Below are 22068 nucleotides of genomic sequence, written 5' to 3' on the forward strand. Positions count from 1 at the left end.
TCTGGCAGGATAATGTAAAACAGTGGGTTGGGCTGGGGTCAGGATGTTGTCCTGTAACAGCAGTATGAGTGAGATGCTCCTACAGTAAGGTGTGTGTCTGACCTTCCCACAGGCGTTGCAGTGGTGACGTCTCAGGGTCAAGCTGAAGTCAGAGGTACAGCTCATACACATCATCACATGAGACACGGGCACCAGCACTGGAGCTGCCTCCCCCAGGGCCATCCACAGCTTCTCACGTCCCTGCATGGGGAAACGACGTTACCACAACGTTACCACATTGTCACAACAATGTTACAACAACGTCACCACAATGGTACAACAACAATACAACAACTTTACCACAATGTTACGACAACGTTAACAACCTTATTTGCATTTTATACATTTTACACGTTCAATTGTATACAAGTGAGCTTTAATGGTATGTCCTTTACTGAGTCATTTAGGGGTTAACTCATTACCTCACTGCAGGGGCCACCAAAGGTACAAAGGCCTGCAGCATGGTCTGCTATGGCCCGACTCAGCGTGTGGAACCAGTCCTCCCTCTCTCCACAGGAGCTAGAGACACAGAAACAGATATGTGTTGAGGCTGTACACATAATTATACATGTATACAGTACCAGTCAAAAGTTTGGACACACCTACTCCTTCAAGGGTTTTTCTTTATTTTTTACTATTTTCTACATTGTAGAATAATAGTGAAGACATCAAAACTATGAAATAACACATATGGAATCATGTAGTAACCCAAAAAGTGTTACACAAATCAAAATATATTTTATATTTGAGATTCTTCAAAGTAGCCACCCTTTGCCTTGATGACAGCTTTGCACACTCTTGGCATTCTCTCAACCAGCTTCATGAGGCAGTCACCTGGAATGCATTTCAATGAACAGGTGTGCCTTGTTAAAAGTTAATTTGTGGAATTTCTTTCCTTCTTAATGCGTTTGAGCCAATCAGTTGTGTTGTGACAAGGTATACAGAAGATAGCCCTATTTGGTAAAAGACCAAGTCCATATTATGGCAAGAACAGCTCAAATAATCAAAGAGAAATGACAGTTCTGAGAAATGATGATCTCTGCATGTGTGGTTCCCATGGAGGAGGAGGTGTGATGGTGCTTTAAAGGTGACACTGTCTGTGATTCATTTAGAATTCAAGACACACCTAACTAGCAAGGCTACCACAGCATTCTGCAGTGATACGCCATCCCATCTGGTTTGTGTATGGGCTATTTGACCAATAAGGAGAGTGATGGAGTGCTGCATCAGATGACCTGGCCTCCACAATCACCCGACCTCAACCCAGTTGAGATGGTTTGGGATGAGTTGGACTGCAGAGTGAAGGAAAAGCAGCCAACAAGTGCTCAGCATATGTGGGAACTCCTTCAAGACTGTTGGAAAAGCATTCCTGGTGAAGCTGGTTGAGAGAATGCCAAGAATGTGCAAAGCTGTCATCAAGGCAAAGGGTGGCTACTTTGAAGAATCTCAAATATAAAATATATTTTGATTTGTTTAACACTTTTTTGGTTACTACATGATTCCATATTGGAATTGTTATTTCATAGTTTTGATGTCTTCACTATTATTCTACAATGTAGAAAATAGTAAAAATAAAGAAAAACCCTTGAATGAGTAGGTGTGTCCAAACTTTTGACTGGTACTGTACATAAATACTGTATCTAACCAATGGACAAGCCTTGTACAAAGCCCCAGACAGGTGTCCTCTGCTTTGACTCACCTGGCTGACAAGGTGATGGTGATGTCAGATACCTCGATCCTCAGTGAATTAAGCACGTTGTCTATGACAGGTATACTGACCTGGGAGAACAGGACACACAGCACAGCATAGCACATTCAGCACACAGTGAGCACACACACACACACACCAAGACAGACAGACATACATACAAGACAGACCAACAGACAGACAAGACAGACAGCAAGACGTGTTGACACAGCCATAGGTCAGGGGTGAAGGGTCAGGGAAGGTCATCTCTGTGGGAGGGGGAGGGACTCACCTTCATCCCAGACAGATAGAGAGTGTTCTTCAACCTGTATTTACCATCCTGCTGAGGGTAGGTGTACAGCATCACGTCATTCATCTGGTGGAGACAGAAACAGAGGGTTAGAGGGATCATTACAATCATAGCTTAATGTGTGCATGTATAGCCTGACTGCCAGCCTGAAATGTATATATCATTCAAATATCTGGTTAGTGTAACCCTGATGCCACAGGGGGGGGGCACTATAAGCTTTAGCAATTCATGGGGAATCTCCTGAGTCGCACAAAAACAGCTTTGGATTTCCATATTATTCACACGTTTACCCCTCAAACCAGACATTCCCATGTAACACACAACAAAGGCTACATGATAATAAGGCAGCAACGTTTATTTGCTTATCACACCCAACGTACTGTAATCCTCAGAACATACTTCAGCCTATTGTGTTGAAGGGCCTTATTTAGAGTGGGACAAAAGTGGTGACATCATTAGTCACACGTCATGTGTGCTCTAAACCTCCGTGGCCCATAAGGCAGCATCCAGGAATTCTCTGCCCGTTCCCTTCCAGCTCCCAGCTGCTCTGAGAGCCTGCCTGGTCTGGGTGGAGGCTCTGGAACCAGCCACCACAACAACAACACAAGCTCAGCAGGGACAAAACAGCACGTGACCCTACAGTCCTGACTGTAACCTCTAGTGGTGCTCACACTGCAGGCCTACCCCACCCTGCCTCAGGCTCACACACTCACTCTCAGCAGCACACATCCCAAACTCACCACATACAGATTGCTCAAACTGACCCCAGGCAAGAGATGTGTACCAAGTACAACCTACAAACTCCATTTTGACCATGCATTAGATGCCCAACTACTACACATTCCCTTTCCCAACACGTTTCTCTTCCTCTCTTCTGCTTCAAGTACTTCACCTGTTTCTTCCCTCCTGTGACAGTACCTCTCTTCTCCATCCTCCCCTAATCCCTTCCTTCACTCACGGCTCTCTCCTCTTTAAGACTCCCCTCTGGTTGCCATGACAGTATCTTGATGGTTGTTGAGCGCTGCTCCTCAGTTTCACTAAGTGAGTGATGGCTTTCATCCTCTTTGTTTGGACTCACTTTCCTTAAAGGCCCATATATTACACCTGCTGCCCCTCTCCAGCCATCTACCCCAGAGGAGCTACCCAGTTACTCACACACATCAGTCTCTCAACCATCACTCATATACAACCCAGTTTAGAGAGACACATGGAGAGAGAGACATGGAGACAATCATCTCTCTGATTCCTATATCTCTTTCTTGAATTGTTGAGATGATTTTCTTCTTTCTCCCATCTGCTTTCTTAAGACTGTGTTTTTATGCCCCCCCGTCCCCCCCCGTCCCCCGTCCAACAGTGTCTGGCCTTCACAGCTCTGTCAGTCCCCTCCCTGCACAGGAAGCCAGCATCCAGTAACCCACACCAAACATCCTGTGAGGAAGCAGGCCCCTCAAAAACAAGCCCTGAGAGAGGGAGGCCCCTGGCTGGGTGTGGTGGGGCCCTGTAGCCTTGTCCTCCTGCCTCTCAATACATTCGGCCTCTCTAGGCCTCTCTCTGCCTTGCCCTGTCTCCCTCTATATCTGATTGCCTCTACCAGCCTGGATGAGACCCCACCCTTCTATGAACAGAATAACCACCATGTGTGATACTGAAATATTAGATAGTGAAAGTTATAATGATACAAGAACAGCATAGTAGTTAGACAGGTAGTAGTTACCAGAAACAGGTGTCTGGGCTGTCTGCTTTTCCTCGACACTTTCATTAGGGTGCCTTCCTTCACAAACACCTGTAAACACACAGAGAAACAGAGACAATGTTAGCAAGAGGGGCTGCCTATACTGTAGTATCACTTGGCTTTTAGTTCCTGTGTGGGAATCCTAGTAGGCCACGATCTGAGATTGGTATTATTCACTGTTTACGTTATGTTTGTGGAACAAAGTAACAATGTCCAGAGATAGAGAGGAGAGAGAGGCAGACTGATCTCACCCTTCCTGGCTTGAGTAGATCTCGCTTGCCTCTGACGCTGTACTCAATGTGGACCAGCCGAATCAAATTATCCTGTGTGTCAGAGAGAAAGGGTGAGAGAGAGACAAAGATAGGAGAGTGAGAGAACGAGTGATTTTCCTGTGAGAGATGGAGAAAGAGAGAAACTCTCCTTGTTTGTTTGTGAATGAGAAGGAGGGCGGCGGAAAGCGATGTGCTGCTGGAAACTGAATGGGAGTGGAAGAGATAGAGGGATCCTGTGTGTGTGTGTGTGTGTGTGACGGGAGAGGAAGGAGATAGTGAAGAGGAGCCGTGGAGGGAGTGAGTGTGTGTTTGAGTAAGAGAGGGAGAGATAAAGAGAAAGGGGAAAGAAAAAAATTGATATGAGAGAGGGGAGAGATGGTAAGGATAATGTGAGAGAGGGGAGAGATGGTAAGGATTATGTGAGAGAGGGGAGAGATGGTAAGGATTATGTGAGAGAGGGGAGAGATGGTAAGGATTATGTGAGAGAGGGGAGAGATGGTAAGGATTATGTGAGAGAGGGGAGAGATGGTAAGGATTATGTGAGAGAGGGGAGAGATGGTAAGGATTATGTGAGAGAGGGGAGAGATGGTAAGGATTATGTGAGAGAGGGGAGAGATGGTAAGGATTATGTGAGAGAGGGGAGAGATGGTAAGGATTATGTGAGCGAGGGGAGAGATGGTAAGGATTATGTGAGAGAGGGGAGAGATGGTAAGGATTATGTGAGATAGGGGAGAGATGGTAAGGATTATGTGAGAGAGGGAGAGAGATGGTAAGGATTATGTGAGAGAGGGGAGAGATGGTAAGGATTATGTGAGAGAGGGGAGAGATGGTAAGGATTATGTGAGAGAGGGGAGAGATGGTAAGGATTATGTGAGAGAGGGGAGAGATGGTATGGATTATGTGAGAGAGGGGAGAGATGGTAAGGATTATGTGAGAGACGAAAGAGATGGTAAGGATTATGTGAGAGAGGGAGAGAGATGGTAAGGATTATGTGACAGAGGGGAGAGATGGTAAGGATTATGTGAGAGAGGGGAGAGATAGTAAGGATTATGTGAGCGAGGGGAGAGATGGTAAGGATTATGTGAGAGAGAAAAGGATGGTAAGGATTATGTGAGAGAGGGAGAGGTGGTAAGGATTATGTGAGAGACGGGAGAGATGGTAAGGATTATGTGAGAGAGGAGAGAGTTTATCTGTTCTAGGATGATCTGTGTGAGGGTGTGTGTTTGCTTCACAATGTAAGTCATTTCTTCTCTCACACTGCACCCTTTGTTACGATGCACCTGGGATCTTTTGATGACATCATCTTTCCTCACCCTCTCATTAATCAATAGACAACAGAGCCCAGTGAGAGCAGAGAGACAGGCGTCTCCAAGATCATTGACGTGGTTTCACTCACAATAGTGTTGTCATCCAGAATGAAGAAGGATTTACACAGGGAAAACCTGAAATCTGAGCTGTCATGTACACCTCTGGTAAACACTTGCATGAACAAATGTACACAGTAGTCTGAAATAAATACAGAAACACCCATACACACTGACTTACCCCTTGCTTGAGATTGTCATTAGCCTGGTCTGCCGCCTCTGACACAATTACTAAGGCAGCTGAAGCAGTGAATGGAGAAAGAAACAGAATGGGTTAATGCACATCAATATGCTGGGAGTATACACAGCTCTGTTTCTGCCTGAACAACTAACCTCTGATATTGTATCTAACAGCCTGTATGTGTGTGTGTGTGTGTGTGTGTGTGTGTGTTTGACTGCTGAAGAAACAACTGAATTGTTGGTGTATATTGGAGAAACTACAGAAAAAAAGACTATACCTTGTGTATCCTCATATTCTTTAGAATCAGGGGAGAGGTTATTTAAGTAATCTAGAAAAAAGAAAGGCACAGACAAATTAGTCAAAAACATAAACTGGTTAATAATGTGTAGAATGCCACATACTGTAACACTGTTCAAGGTCGAGAGCCATGATAGTTAGTATTACATTATTGCAATAGTACATCATTGTCACGGATCCCCCCAGTGCTGCTGCTCATTCCGTTCACCGTGTTTGCTTTGGGCTTTGTCCCCGTCGTTTTTCATGACGTACCTTATGTTTGGTAGAGAAATAAAAAACCCTATTACGTATTCCTGCTCCTGTCTTCTATCATTATACAACATGACAGAATAATCGACCCACCTAAAAGGAGACAGCGGGAAAGGCAGAGCTGGCGACCATCGTAGAGACAGTCCAGCATCATGAGGACTCTCTACAGACTCGGCAGCGCCATGGACAGCGTGCTGGCAACCATCCTGCATTTGGAAGGGAATGTGCAGTCGCTCCAGTCTCCAGCACCGGTTCCGGCACCAGCCCCCACACCACCACTACCTGCCTCCGTCCCATCTGAGCCGGTCCGCGGAATACCCCTGTCCCTCCCGGAGCGCATTGACGGCGCGCCAGCGAGATGCAAAGGATTCCTTCTGCAATGCGACCTGTACCTCGCTCGCTACGCGGAGGAAGTCTCCGGGAGAGACAGGGTTGCCACAGTCATCTCGGCTCTGACCGGACGGGCACTGGACTGGGGTGCTGCGGTCTGGGAAATGGGCGGACCTGAGGTCGAGTCCTATGAACGCTTCACCCTCTTCTTCCGCTCGTTGTTTGATCATCCTGTGGAGGGCTGAGAGGGGGGTGAGTGTCTACTCTGACTACGCCAGGGATCTAGGACCGCCTCGGAGTTCGCCCTGGAGTTCCGGACCATCGCGGCCTCCACCGGATGGAAGGAGTCGGCTCTGGTCACCGTTTTCCTCAGCGGACTGCAGGAGGAGGTACAGATGGAGTTAGCCTGCCGTGATGACAACCTGTCACTCGACCAGCTCATCAGCATGGCGATCCGGTTGGACAACCTCCTGCGGTCCCGATGAAGACCTGCGCGGAATCCGGAGCCCATGGCTACACCTGCTCCGTGGCCAGAGCCGATGGAGGTGGGCTCTGCACGTTTGCACGAGGCAGAGCATAGGAGAAGGAGGAATCTGGGCCTCTGCTCCTATTGTGGAGAAAGGGGTCATTTCTCCCCGACCTGCCCTCTATCCACTAATAGGCGAGGACGTGACAAGCCAGGGAATTCCCCTGCTCCAACCCAGGTAGGATGCAAGATCTCTTCACCTTTTCTGTCAACTCAACCAGTGTGTTTTTCCATTAAATCCTGAATACCCTAGCCCCTCACTCCCGTTAGCTCTGATTGATTCCGGAGCTGCCGGGAATCTTTTAGATAGCGCACTGGCCACTGCATTACGCATTCCTTTGGTTCACCTACAGTCACCCATTCTGGTTCGAGCCCTGGATAATCGTCCAATAGAGACAGGGCTCGTACATCACATCACTGTTCCCGTTTCTCTGCTGACCCATGACACTCATTTAGAACAGATCACCTTTTTGATTATAGACACCCCCACACACCCCATTGTTTTAGGTCTCCCCTGGTTGAGTTGGCATAACCCTGTTATTTCCTGGCCCGAGAGGAGACTGCTGGGTTGGTCGCAGGAGTGTCAGGGGAGGTGTCTCGCAGTGTCTGTCAACACCACTACGGTGGAAAGTCCGGTCCACGTCACTCAAGTGGATTTACCGGAGGAATACCAGGATCTGCACCGGGTTTTCTCTAAGACCCCGGCTACACGCCTGCCTCCTCATCGCCCCTGGGACTGTGCCATTGACCTGCTGTCTGACGCAGCCCTCCAGAGAGGACATATCTATCCCCTCTCCTACGCGGAGACCGAGGCCATGGAGACCTACGTACTGGAGAGCCTCCTACAGGGTTTTATCCGCCCCTCTACGTCACCAGCCTCCTCTAGTTTATTTTTTGTTAAGAAGAAAGATGGGGGACTGCGCCCCTGCATTGATTATCGAACACTGAATAAAGCTACCGTTAAGTTCAGCTATTCTTTACCCCTCATCCCAACCATCGTCGAACAAATGCACAGGGCGCAGTACTTCACGAAACTGGACTTGAGGAGTGCCTACAATCTGGTGCGCATTCGTGCAGGCGACGAATGGAAAGCAGCCTTTTCCACGACCACCAAAGGGCATACTCGTAATGCCCTTTGGCCTGTCTAATGCTCCTTTAGTCTTCCAGGCCTGTATATATATTTTCTGTTGTATTTTTGACTTTATGTTTTGTTTTACCCCATATGTAACTCTGTGTTGTTGTTTTTATCGCACTGCTTTGCTTTATCTTGGCCAGGTCGCAGTTGTAAATGAGAACTTGTTCTCAACTGGCTTACCTGGTTAAATAAAGGTGAAATAAATAAAAAAAAAATTAAAAAAAATTAACGAAGTGTTTCGGGACATGCTGGGACAGGGTGTAGTGGTTTATATAGGTGACATTTTGGTATATTCTGCTGGCCATGCCCAGCATGTCTCGTTAGTCAGGTCTGTGCTGGGAAGACTGTTGGAGCATAATCTATATGTTAAACAAGAAAAATGTTTTTCCAGCGGTCCATGTCCTTTTTGGGCTACCTCATTTCCACGGAGGGAGTGGAGATGGAGGAGCAACGCGTCAGTGCAGTCAGGTCATGGCCCATCCCCAACTCCGTGAAAGCAGTCCAGTGATTCCTGGAGTTCGCCAACTATTTCTGGAGGTTCATCCGGTGCTTCAGCACGGTGGTAGCACCTCTTACCTGCCTGCTGAGAGGAGGTCCCCAGCGGCTTCGTTGGATGGTGGAGGCGGAGAGGGCGTTCGAGACACTGAAGGCACGCTTCACCACTGCTCCCGTGCTGGCACATCCCGACCCCTCACTCCCCTTCATCGACGAGGTGGATGCCTCCGAAGTAGGAGTCGGGGCAGTGCTGTCCCAGCGCACCGGAACCCCTCCAAAATTGCGGCCCTGTGCCTTCAATTCCAAGCAGCTGAGCCCCGCCCAGAGGAACTACGACGTAGGGGACCAGGAACTCTTGGTGGTCAAGAAGGCTCTAAAGGCGTGGAGGCACTGGCTGGAGGGGTCCAAACACCCTTTCCTGGTCCAACACCCTTTCCTGGTGTGGACGGACCACCGCAACCTGGAGTACATCAGGGCAGCAAAGAGGCTAAACCCGAGACAGGCCAGGTGGGCTCTATTCTTCGCCAGGTTCCAATTAACGCTTTCCTATAGGCCAGGCTCGAAGAACGTGAAGGTGGATGCCCTGTCTCACCTCTATGACGCAGAGGAGAGGCAGGGAGAGGAGACCCCCATCATCCTTCCGTTCCGTATCATCACGGCAGTGGTGTGGGACGTGGACGTCCACATACGGAAGGCCCTGCGTATGGAACCCGCACCTGCACAGTGCCAGGAGAACCGCGCCTACGTGCCCACGGGTGTGCGGGACCACCTCCTTTCCTGGGCGCACACGGCGCCGGTGTCGGGTCATCCTGGGATAGGCCGTATCATCGCCTGCCTGACTGAGAAGTACTGGTGGCCCACCTTGGCTAGGGACGTCCGGGTTTACGTCTCTTCCTGCTCCATCTGTGCCCAGTCAAAGACACCCAGACACCTCCTTTATGGAAAGCTCCTTCCCCTGCCGGTTCCACAACGACCCTGGTCTCACCTCTCAGTGGACTTTGTCACTGACCTTCCCCCCTCCTAGGGGAACACCACCGTTCTCGTCATTGTGGCTTGTTGCCTCCTTCCTCTGCCTGGGCTCTCGTCAGCCATGCAAACCGCGTAGGCTCTTTTTACGCACATCTTCCAACACTACAGGATCCCGGAGGGCATTGTGTCAGACCGTGGCCCTCAGTTCACCTCACGCGTATGGAAAGCATTCATGGAACACCTGGGGGTCACGATCAATCTCACCTCTGGGGACCGTCCTCAAGCTAATGGGCTGGGGGAGAGGGTCAATCAGGAAGTGGGCAAGTTCTTGAGGTGTTACTGTCATGACCGGCTGGGGAAGTGGGCGGATTTTCTACCTTGGGCTGAGTACGCGCAGAATTCCCTCCGGCACTCCTCCACTAACCTCACTCCTTTCCAGTGCGTGTTGGGGTATCAGCCGGCCCTGGCACCTTGGCATCCGAGCCAGACTAAGGTCTCTGCGGTGGACGAGTGGTTTTGGCGCTCTGAGGAGATCTGGAACGCTGCGCACACTCGTCTCCAGCGGGCCGTGCGTCGGCACAAGGAACAGGCCGACCTCCACCGCAGTGAGGCGCCTGTTTTCTCTCCAGGCGACCGGGTCTGGCTCTCCACCCGGAACCTGCCCCTCTGCTTGCCCTGCCGGAAGCTGAGCCCGCGGTTTGTGGGGCCGTTTAAAGTCCTGAGGAGGGTTAATGAGGTAACGTACCATTTGCAACTCCCTGCTGATTACCGCATTAACCCAACTTTTCATGTGTCTCTCCTCAGGCCAATGGTGCCTGGTCCCCTCGCTGAGGCTGGACCCAGTGACACTCCGCCTCCTCCTCTGGACATCAAGGGAGGTCCGGCGTACTCGGTTCGTGAAGTCCTGGATTCGAGGCGTCGGGCAAGGGCGTCTCCAGTACCTCATCGACTGGGAGGGGTACGGCCCGGAGGAGCGGTGCTGGGTTCCTGCGGTGGACATCCTGGATGCTTCGCTAACCAGGGATTTTCACTGTCGGCGCCCTGACCGACCCGCACCGCGTTCCTATGGTCATCCCTGAGGCCGGGGAACTGTCACGGATCCCTCCGGTACTGCTGCTCATTCCATTCACCAGCTCCGGAGGTCTACGTCACTGGCCTTCTAGGCGTCACTGACCTGGATCATTACCACCAACCCTGGAATGTCTTGTCTCATTACGCACACCTGGTTCCCATTCCACCTGATTAGTTTGTGTATATATGTGCCCACTGTTCCCCATTGTCCTTGTCGATTATTGTCCCATGTCCGTTGGTCTCGTGAGTACCTGTGCTCTGTTGTATTGGCTTTCGTGCTACGTGTTACTGTATATTGTATTACGGTTTACATACCATATAATTGTGCACTTGTTATTATGGGTCTCGTCCCGTGTATTATTTAGAGGTTTACACCTCGCTCTTTTTTTTGGGTTACATCCCTGTGTTATATATATATATACATGTTTGTTTTGGGCTTCTTCCCCGTAGTTTTTCATGACGTACCTTATGTTGGGTAGAGCAATAAAAAATCCTATTACGTATTCTTGCGTGTGTCTTCTATCATTATACAACGTGACAATAATGAGGTGAGTGTAGGGTACCTGTGAGCAGCATGCGATACTGGAGGACTCTCACAATGACCTGCAGCAGCTGATGCCTCAGTGGGACCTGAGCTCCTTCTGGGCCCTGCTTCTGAACACATAAACACATTGTCAGGTTAATACACGCTCACATGCTTAACTGCGGAACATACACACATGCATTGCGCACAGACATGAACACACAACCTCACACACGCACATAGATAATACAATGCACACACACACACTACTCTACCTAAGTGACCTCAGTTCAAATGTCATAGATGACAAAGGGAATGCTTATATAACCATGCCAGAACGATTGACCACCAACCTGACCTCTGAACCCTGAACCCTGAATCGACCCTATTCTTCTGCCCTATGGAATTACTTAAGGGGAGAAGGGAGAAAAAGACAATAAGAGAAAGATCAAAAAAATCCATCAGGGGCTAATTGTGTCTGACAGATATGTATTCCCAGTCCCAGAGAGGGTCTATAATACAGAGGGCCCAGAGCAGTGCACTCTTAGAAAAAAGGGTTCCAAAAGGGTTCTTCGGCTGTCCCCATAGGATAACCATTTTTGGTTCCAGGTAGAAATAACCCTTTTAGTTCCAGATAAAACTCCTTTGGGTTCCATGTAGAATCCTTTGTGTAAAGGGTTCTTCCTGGAACCAAAAAGGGTTCTTCAAAGGGTTCTTGTATGGGGACAGCTAGATAGCACCTTTTTTCTAAGAGTGTGGCGGGAGAGCAGGTACACACATCAGCACTGACTGAGGATCCTCCTAATCCAATAGAGCCTCATTCGTCATTAGAGAGGGAGAGATAACACCCCACGGGACTGAGACAACCATCCCTTAATTTACACTGGGTATCTGTGGAACACACACATGCACGCACATACACAGGGCTGGTGAGATAATATTGCTTACTGTGTAAAGGGGAGAATTAAGAGGCAACACACACCTTTGTCTTCATGATCAGAGATGGAGCCTTGAAGAGCCAGAGTAAAAATAGAGCAACGATTTGGAACCAGGATTCTAGTGTCAACCCCCCCCCCCCCCCAATCAGCTAAATTATCTTTCTCTCTTTCTATCTTTCGCTCCCTCTCTTTTATTCCACTCCCTCTCTCTAAAGGCACTTTACAGCATTATCTCTATCAACATAGCAAACTGCTTAAGAGACTGACGGTCTGGGTTTGGTAGGGCTCCAGTCCTCCCTGTCATAATAAGCAACAGAGGACATGGAAATTGTATTATATCCCAGAAAAATATAACTGTAGTCAATGTAAGCAACCTAATCTATGATCCTTTAACTATTAGCACTGAGGGTATTGTCAGCAATAATCATATGCCCATAGAATTGAATTCCACTGACTTGCATTGAAACTGTTGGCCTTAGGAAGAAGCCCAATGTGGGCAGCCAACTCAGTGCCATTGGCTCAAATGTAAATGTTACTGACATGTCTACCTCGGATCAGCCTCTCAGAAAAGCACAAAAAAAAAACAAGCAACCCAGAAAAGGAATAAAAATAACCCATATTAACATATGTAGACATCCGAAAACATTGATATTCTGGCAATCTCTGAAACACATTTAGATAATTCCTTGGATGATGCAGTAGTAGCTATACATGTACATAGTTATAGAATATATAGGAAAGATAGAAATGGAAATGGAGGAGGTGTGTGTGTCCAGTGTCAGATTCCTGTTACAGTGAGGGAAAAAAGTATTTGATCCACTGCTGATTTTGTATGTTTGCCCACTGACAAAGACATGATCAGTCTATAATTTTAATGGTAGGTTTATTTGAACAGTGAGAGACAGAATAACAACAACAAAAATCCAGAAAAACGCATGTCAAAAATGTTATAAATTGATTTGCATTTTAATGAGGGAAATAAGTATTTGACCCCTCTGCAAAACATGACTTAGTACTTGGTGGCAAAACCCTTGTTGGCAATCACAGAGGTCAGATGTTTCTTGTATTTGGCCACCAGGTTTGCACACATCTCAGGAGGGATTTTGTCCCACTCCTCTTTGCAGATCTTCTCCAAGTCATTAAGGTTTCGAGGCTGACGTTTGGAACTCGAACCTTCAGCTCCCTCCACAGATTTTCTATGGGATTAAGGTCTGGAGTCTGGCTAGGCCACTCCAGGACCTTAATGTGCTACTTCTTGAGCCACTCCTTTGTTGCCTTGGCCGTGTGTTTTGGGTCATTGTCATGCTGGAATACCCATCCACGATCCTCAATGCCCTGGCTGAGGGAAGGAGGTTCTCACCCAAGATTTGATGGTACATGGCCCCGTCCATTGTCCCTTTGATGCGGTGAAGTTGTCCTGTCCCCTTAGCAGAAAAACACCCCCAAAGCATAATGTTTCCACCTCCATGTTTGACGTTGGGGATGGTGTTCTTGGGGTCATAGGCAGCATTCCTCCTCCTCCAAAGACGGCAAGTTGAGTTGATGCCAAAGAGCTCCATTTTGGTCTCATCTGACCACAACACTTTCACCCAGTTCTCCTCTGAATCATTCAGATGTTCATTGGCAAACTTCAGACGGGCATGTATATGTGCTTTCTTGAGCAGGGGTACCTTGCGGGCGCTGCAGGATTTCAGTCCTTCACGGCGTAGTGTGTTACCAATTGTTTTCTTGGTGACTATGGTCCCATCTGCCTTGAGATCATTGACAAGATCCTCCCGTGTAGTTCTGGGCTGATTCCTCACCGTTCTCATGATCATTGCAACTCCACGAGGTGAGATCTTGCATGGAGCCCCAGGCCGAGGGAGATTGACAGGTCTTTTGTGTTTCTTCCATTTACGAATAATCGCACCAATTGTTGTCACCTTCTCACCAAGCTGCTTGGCGATGGTCTTGTAGCCCATTCCAGCCTTGTGTAGGTCTACAATCTTGTCCCTGACATCCTTGGAGAGCTCTTTGGTCTTGGCCATGGTGGAGAGTTTAGAATCTGATTGATTGATTGCTTCTGTGGACAGGTGTCTTTTATACAGGTAACAAGCTGAGATTAGGAGCACTCCATTTAAGAGTGTGCTCCTAATCTCAGCTCGTTACCTGTATAAAAGACACCTGGGAGCCAGAAATCTTTCTGATTGAGAGGGGGTCAAATACTTATTTCCCTCATTAAAATGCAAATCAATTTATAACATTTTTGACATGCGTTTTTCTGGATTTTGATGTTGTTATTCTGTCTCTCACTGTTCAAATAAACCTACCATTAAAATTATAGACTGATCATTTCTTTGTCAGTGGGCAAACGTACAAAATCAGCAGGGGATCAAATACTTTTTTCCCTCACTGTAGGCTGAGAGAGGATCTCATATCAGATGATGTAGAAGTAATATGGCTACAGGTTCATCTGCCTCACCTAAAGCCTATTCTCATAGGAAGTTGCTATACACCACTGAGTGCTAAAAGTCAGTATTTGGACTACATGTGTGAAATGCTCGATAATGTTTGTGATATCAACAGAGAGATATATTTTCTGGGTAACCTAAATATTTACTGATTATCATCAAGCTGTCCACTAAAAAATATGCTTTAAGCTGTAACTGATGCCTGCAATCTGGTTCAGGTTATCAGTCAACCTACCAGGGTATTTCCAAACAGAACAGGAACTAAATCATCCACATGTATTGATCACATCTTTACTAACGCTGCAGAAATCTGCTCTAAAGCATTATCCAAATCCATTGGATGTATTGATCATAATATAATATCTAGAAAAACCAAAGTTCCAAAGACTGGACCTAAAATTGTGTATAAGCGATCATACAAGAGGTTTTGCAATAATACCTATGTCGAATATTTGTTGATCTGATGTGTTTAATGAGGAACAACCTGACGCAGTACTTGAAGCATTTATGAAACTGCTTATTACGGTTACTGATAGGCATGCACCCATTAAGAAACGGACTGTTAGAACTGCAAAACACCCATGGATAGATGAATTGAAAAACTGTATGGCTGAGAGGGATGAGGCAAAGGGAATAGCAAATAATTCCGACAACACAGCAGACTGGCAAACATACAGTAAATTGAAACTAAACTAAACAAAAATAAGAAGAAATTACACTATGGAACAAAGATAAATATATAAAGAATGATAGTAAAAAGCTCTGGAGTACTTTAAATGAAATTGAATGCAAAAAAACGAACTCTGCTCCATCCTTCGTTGAGGCAGATGGCTTGTTCATAACAAAACCCTTTGATATTGCCAACCACATTAATAACTTTTTTGTTTTCAAGATTAGCATACTTAGGCATGACATGCAAACAACAAACGCTGAGCCTTCATATTCATGCATAACGGACCAAATAATGAAAGACAAGCACTGTAGTTTTGAGTTCCGCAAAGTGGGTGTGGAAGCGCTGAAAAAATGATTGCTATCTATAAATAAGGACAAGCCACCTGGTACTGACAAACTGGATGGTACACTGCTGAGGTTAGTAGCAGAACACATTGTGACTCCTGTTTTCCACATCTTCAATTTAAGCCTAGAAGACGGTGTGTGCCCTCAGGTCTGGAGGGAGGCAAAGGTAATTCCGCTGCCCAAGAATAGCAGAGCACTCTTTAATGGTTCAAACAGCTGACCAATCAGCCTGTCACCCGCGCTTAGCAAACCTTTGGAAAAAATGGTGTTTGACCAAATACAAAGATATTTTACAGAAAACAAATTAACAACAGACTTTCAGCATGCTTATAGGGAAGGGCACTCAACATGCTCGGCACTGACACAAATGACTGATGATTGGCTGAAAGAAATTGATAGTAAGAAGATTGTGGGAGCTTTTTTGATAGATTTCAGTGCAGCTTTTGATAGCTTTGATCATAACATATTGCTGAAAAAACGTAGGTGTTATGGATTTTCATTCTCTGCCTTATCATAGATTGAGAGTTACCTATCTAATAGAACACAGAGGGTTTTCTTTAATGGAAGCCTCTCTAATGCAAATTCAGTTGAGTGTGGTGTACTGCAGGGAAGCCAGCTAGGGCCATTATTGTTTTCTGTTTTTACTAATGACCTTCCACTGACCTTGAATAATGCCTGTATGTCTATGTACGCTGACGACTCAACAGTATACACATCGGCTACGACAATAAAATAAATACTGGTCATGTGCGGCAAAGAGGAACATTGGTAAATTGCAGTTAGTCCAGAACAGAGCAGCATGTATTGCACTTAGTACACGGAGGGTGGATGCCAATAATGTGCATGTCAATCTCTCTTGGCACAAAGTTGAGGAGACCTTGACTGCGTCACTATCGGTCTTTGTGCGAGGTGTTGATGTGTTGAAGGTACCAAACAATCTGTTCAAGCAGTTGGCACACAGTTCGGACACTCATCGGTACAACACAAGACATGCAATTAGCGGTCTCTTCACAGTCCCCAGGTCCAGAACAGAGGCTGGGAAATACACAGTATTAAATAGAGCCATGACTACATGGAACTCTCAGCCATCCCAGGTAACTCAAGCTAGCAATAAAACCAGATTAAAAACCTGTCACGATCGTCGTAAAGGAGAGTAGACCAAGGCGCAGCGTGTGAAACGAACATGACTTTATTTAATTAAAGTACTAAATACAAACAAAACACGACTCGTGAAGTCCACGGTTACACTGACCGAATAAGGAACAAAAACCCACAACCCCCAAGGGAAAACATACAGTTTAAATATGGCTCCCAATCAGAGACAACCAGCAAACAGCTGACACTCGTTGCCTCTGATTGGGAGTCACATCGTCAAACATAGAATCAAACAAACTAGAATACCCAACATAGAAAATGAACACACAGAATGAACACACCCTGGCTCAACATATAGAGTCCCAGAGCCAGGGTGTGACAGTACCTCCCCCTAAAGGCGTGGACTGCGACCGCGCCTCAACAAAACCCCAAACAGGGGAGGGCTGGGTGGGCATTCCTCCTCGGAGGCGGCTCCGGCTCCGGCCTTGACCACCACCCCTCCATAATTCCCCCGTAGCGCCCCTGGTCCGGTCTGACCCCGCTGGCTGGATCTGGACTGGACATTGACGGAGCGGATTGCTTACGCTCCGTTGTGGAGCAGCTGACCGGTCTTACCAGGCTGACGACTCGCCCCCCGGGCTTGGTGCGAGTAGCAGGAACGGGCTGAACCAGGCTGACGACTCGCACCCCTGGCTTGGTGCGAGTGGCAGGAACGGGCTGGACCAGGCTGACGACTCGCACCCCTGGCTTGGTGCGAGTGGCAGGAACGGGCTGGACCAGGCTGACGACGCACACCGTAGGCTTGGTGCGTGGAGCAGGGACAGGCCGGGCTGGGCTGTCGACGCACACCGTAGGCTTGGTGCGTGGAGCAGGGACAGGCCGGACAGGACTGTCGACGCACACCGTAGGCTTGGTGCGTGGAGCAGGGACAGGCCGGGCTGGGCTGGCGACGCACACCGTAGGTTTGGTGCGTGGAGCAGGAACAGGCCGGGCAGGGCTGTCGACGCACACCGTAGGCTTGGTGCGTGGAGCAGGGACAGGCCGGGCTGGGCTGGCGACGCACACCGTAGGTTTGGTGCGTGGAGCAGGGACAGGCCGGGCTGGGCTGTCGACGCACACCGTAGGTTTGGTGCGTGGAGCAGGGACAGGCCGGGCTGGGCTGGCGACGCACACCGTAGGTTTGGTGCGTGGAGCAGGAACAGGCCGGGCAGGGCTGGCGACGCACACCGTAGGTTTGGTGCGTGGAGCAGGGACAGGCCGGACCGTACTGGGAACACACACCACTGGCTTTAAACGGGGATCAGGAACGGGCCGGACCGGACTGGCAATACACCTCAGTCCCTCTCGCCGTGCCTCTACGACTTCCTTCCCTCCTCTCGCCAATGGCTCCCGTAACCCGGTGGCCTTCTCTCCTCTTCTCCTATTTCGCCCTGTGGCAGCCTCCTGCTGCCCAGTCGCCCATGCCGTGTGCCCCCCCCTAAAAAATTCTTGGGGGTGCCTCTCGTCCGTCCGACGATGGCACTGCTGACGCCGCTGCTCCTCTCTCGCCAGGGCCTTGATCCTACCCCAAGGTCCCTTGCCCCCGAGCATGTCCTCCCAGGACCACACTTTGCCCACCTGGGCCATCGCCAGCCTCTCCATCTCCTTTCCTGGCGCTTCCTCCCATGACCAGGCTGCCTGCTCCTGGACACGCTGCTTGGTCCTTGTACGGTGGGTTTTTCTGTCACGATCGTCGTAAAGGAGAGTAGACCAAGGCGCAGCGTGTGAAACGAACATGACTTTATTTAATTAAAGTACTAAATACAAACAAAACACGACTCGTGAAGTCCACGGTTACACTGACCGAATAAGGAACAAAAACCCACAACCCCCAAGGGAAAACATACAGTTTAAATATGGCTCCCAATCAGAGACAACCAGCAAACAGCTGACACTCGTTGCCTCTGATTGGGAGTCACATCGTCAAACATAGAATCAAACAAACTAGAATACCCAACATAGAAAATGAACACACAGAATGAACACACCCTGGCTCAACATATAGAGTCCCAGAGCCAGGGTGTGACAAAACCAGATAAAAGAACACCTTACGGCACAACGAGGACTGTCAAGAGACACAGACATTTTGATATTTTGACGTCTCCTGAGTGGCGCAGTGGTCTAAGGCACTGCATCGCAGTGCTAACTGTGCCACTAGAGATCCTGGTTCGAATCCAGGCTCTGTCGCAGCCGGCCGCGACCGGGAGACTCATGGGCGGCGCACAATTGGCCCAGCGTCGTCCAGGGTAGGGGAGGGAATGGCCGGCAGGGATGTAGCTCAGTTGATAGAGCATGGTGTTTGCAACGCCAGGGTTGTGGGTTCGATTCCCACGGGGGGCCAGTATAAAAAAATATGTATTCACTAACTGTAAGTCGCTCTGGATAAGAGCGTCTGCTAAATGACTAAAAAAAAAAAATATAAAAAAAAAATTAAAAAAAAAAATTAAAAAAAAAAAAAAGATTTTGTATTTTATTATGTAGGTGGGTGGCCTTGCACGAGCCTTGGCTCGTGCGAACCGGAACGGCTCATAGGGCAGGAGCCATCTACTGTTTCTGAAGCATGAGGCAGAAGCAGGAGATTATGTAGTATTATACAGTATTATGTAGTATTATGTAGTGTTATGTATTTTATGTAGTGTTATGTACATTATGTATATTACATTATGCATATTATGTATAAAACAAATATTTAAAAAATCTGTTCGGACCCCAGGAAGAGTGTCCCAATAAAATACTACAATACATTAGCTCAGTTGTGTTTCCTTTCTCTTTGGATTACCCTTAAAATGTTCCCCTCCCTGTTCAATAACAACATCCCATCATTAAAACCTCTCACTGACAGAACACCAGCTCCTCAAGTGTCGCTTGTTCATATACATTTTGATCCAATTGAATGGCGGAAGTGGCTTCTGTGGTGAGCCAAATACGATAACTACCGCGTAGTTGTTTGGGTCAGTGAGCCAAAGAGAGGCGATGTCTGCAGTTCACATGCCAGCGCGCACACACACACAAACACACACGGCCAGCTGATTCACTGGCTGCACACACAGCTGATCTAATTGGGGAGTTGTAAAGGAGGCTGCATCTCTAATTAGCTTGTGTCTGCCTCATTGCCCAGCTGCCTATACTGGGATTTCACACCATCACACAGTCTTTATCTCTCTCTGTGCACCTGCTGCATCTCACACACACACACACACACACACACACACACACACACACACACACACACACACACACACACACACACACACACACACACACTTGCTTCCTTCTGTGTTTCCTTCTCAAGGGAACACAAACACCTAGGCACAAACACACAAGCGTTCAATATAATATTATAAAAACACACACACACACATACACACACACACACACCATTGGCCGCTGTATATAGCAGCACAGTAAACAACAAATTGACTGAAGATGGGCTAATCCTGTAAGTTCCTATGGTGATCTGATCACAGACCATAGCTACTTCATCACTGTCATCACCACATCCACAATGAAATTACACCCCACAACACTGCTGGACCAATGCTTAAAGAGCTTAACTGTCCACTTCCCTCACTAGTACACAGACAGAGAGACAGAGAGAGAGCGAGAGAGAGACAGAGAGACAGAGAGACAGAGAGAGAGAGAGAGAGAGAGAGAGAGAGAGAGAGAGAGAGAGAGAGAGAGAGAGAGAGAGAGAGAGAGAGAGAGAGAGAGAGAGCGAGAGAGAGACAGAGAGACAGAGAGACAGAGAGAGAGAGAGAGAGAGAGAGAGAGAGAGAGAGAGAGAGAGAGAGAGAGAGAGAGAGAGAGAGAGAGAGAGAGAGAGTGTGAGAGAGGGCAGAGGACAATATATGAAGGACAAACTCCTTCAAGCTTTCAAAATTAACCCCAGAAAAAAAAAATGTATAATGAAGAGATATAAAGTATACACAAATCATCTACTTAGTCATCTGGCATAATAACAACCACTTCCTGCATTGATCATTGGATAAACTGCCATAGCAGGATAAATAGCAAGATAAAATAGGCCTACTGTCTCTCTCAGCTATGTGTCTGTGACTCTGGCTGTGATCTGGGTCCCTACTACTGTCCCAGAGAGCCCTTTGTGTCTCATTACAGGGAGGTCACACAGAAGGAGTCACCTGGCAGTCCTCTCACAACACACAGCATCCATCACACCTCTGTCACCTCTTACTGTCTCTGATGTAACCACTACACAGCCAGGCCGAGGGGGTGTTATTTCTAGTAAAAGCTTTTAACTAGGAATAACATTCATATTCAGAATATTCCCCAAAGTGTTCATATTTGAGCATAAAATCCTAGATTTGCTTTCTGCTTGTTTCTGTCATGCATTTACTGAAAATTCGATTTTATCTACAGATGTAAGATCTTAATTTGATCACCATGTTGCAGGACATCTTTCCTGCAATGCAGACATTTTAAAACGTGTAGTGTATTTGAGGTTTGAAAAGGCTTCTGAAGTTTGTAATTTCCAATTTGAAACTTTGACTAGATTTTTCCATACAAAAAATATTAACCCCTACAAAAGTGTCCATTAATTATAATCCATGCACTATTTCCACATTTCCTGTTGCTGCAGGATTATTTTCCTGCTGTAGCTAACTTGCTCCGCTCTCTCTCTCTCTCTCTCTCTCTCTCTCTCTCTCTCTCTCTCATTGCCTGTCCTATCGTAGTCCTGTGGAACCACAGTATCTCTGGTGAGGGCAGCTGCTCCTGAATATTCATGAGCTGAGACAGTTGCTTCCTTGTCGGGTTGTGATCCTAATCACCATTGAGATGCGTAGAATCATTACGTCCACCAATCACTATGCATCAAAATATGGCTAGGAACCGCTAACTCATGAATATGCAAAAAACAGTATGTTATGCATATCTGTGGGCGGTTTTGGGTAGAATCTTGGTAGCATGTAGAGCCAAGACTAATTTCCAAAATTAACATATTTATAATGAAACTTGAGTTGATTTAATTTAATGTGGTAAATTCATTGAAATACTTCATAACACAAAGGTCAATTTACTGTAGAAATAGTGCATTATTCTTGCACAAAGATAAGCAATCATTCTAAAAGTCAAACTGCTAACTCTAACATTACCAATCAATAGGACTTAACAGGGTAAGCTAGGTGACCTGGAGCATGTGAGAGATTTCTACTATATGAGCACTGAATCAATTCTATAGGCCAGACCATGCCTGGAGTGGAAATGAGAAATCCATTGTTGCATCCCAATGGTCTTATCTGAGAGCATGTTTAATATCCTCTGCCGTGGTTAATGGTTCCTATCATCATCATTAGGGGCCTTGATTACATATCTCCCTACTCAACTGAGGAG

The 22068-nt window shown here is 47.3% G+C and overlaps 1 protein-coding gene across 1 annotated transcript in view; it reads right to left on the reverse strand.

Annotated features, from left to right (window-relative positions):
* Positions 1–22068, reverse strand: part of LOC311138976 (FYVE, RhoGEF and PH domain-containing protein 5-like) — a 75842-nt gene that overhangs the window by 3210 nt on the left and 50564 nt on the right. The window contains exons 9-17 of the mRNA XM_084173790.1: positions 11221–11311; positions 5863–5913; positions 5586–5644; positions 4020–4091; positions 3751–3819; positions 2019–2102; positions 1739–1818; positions 462–558; positions 103–240 (exon numbers count right to left, since the gene is read on the reverse strand). Of these exons, the coding sequence (XP_084029916.1) occupies positions 103–240; positions 462–558; positions 1739–1818; positions 2019–2102; positions 3751–3819; positions 4020–4091; positions 5586–5644; positions 5863–5913; positions 11221–11311 (741 nt within the window). The remainder of the gene's footprint in view (positions 1–102; positions 241–461; positions 559–1738; positions 1819–2018; positions 2103–3750; positions 3820–4019; positions 4092–5585; positions 5645–5862; positions 5914–11220; positions 11312–22068) is intronic.

Source organism: Coregonus lavaretus (genome assembly GCF_964263955.1).
Source record: "Coregonus lavaretus genome assembly, chromosome: 12".
NCBI classification, from domain to species: Eukaryota; Metazoa; Chordata; class Actinopteri; order Salmoniformes; family Salmonidae; genus Coregonus; species Coregonus lavaretus.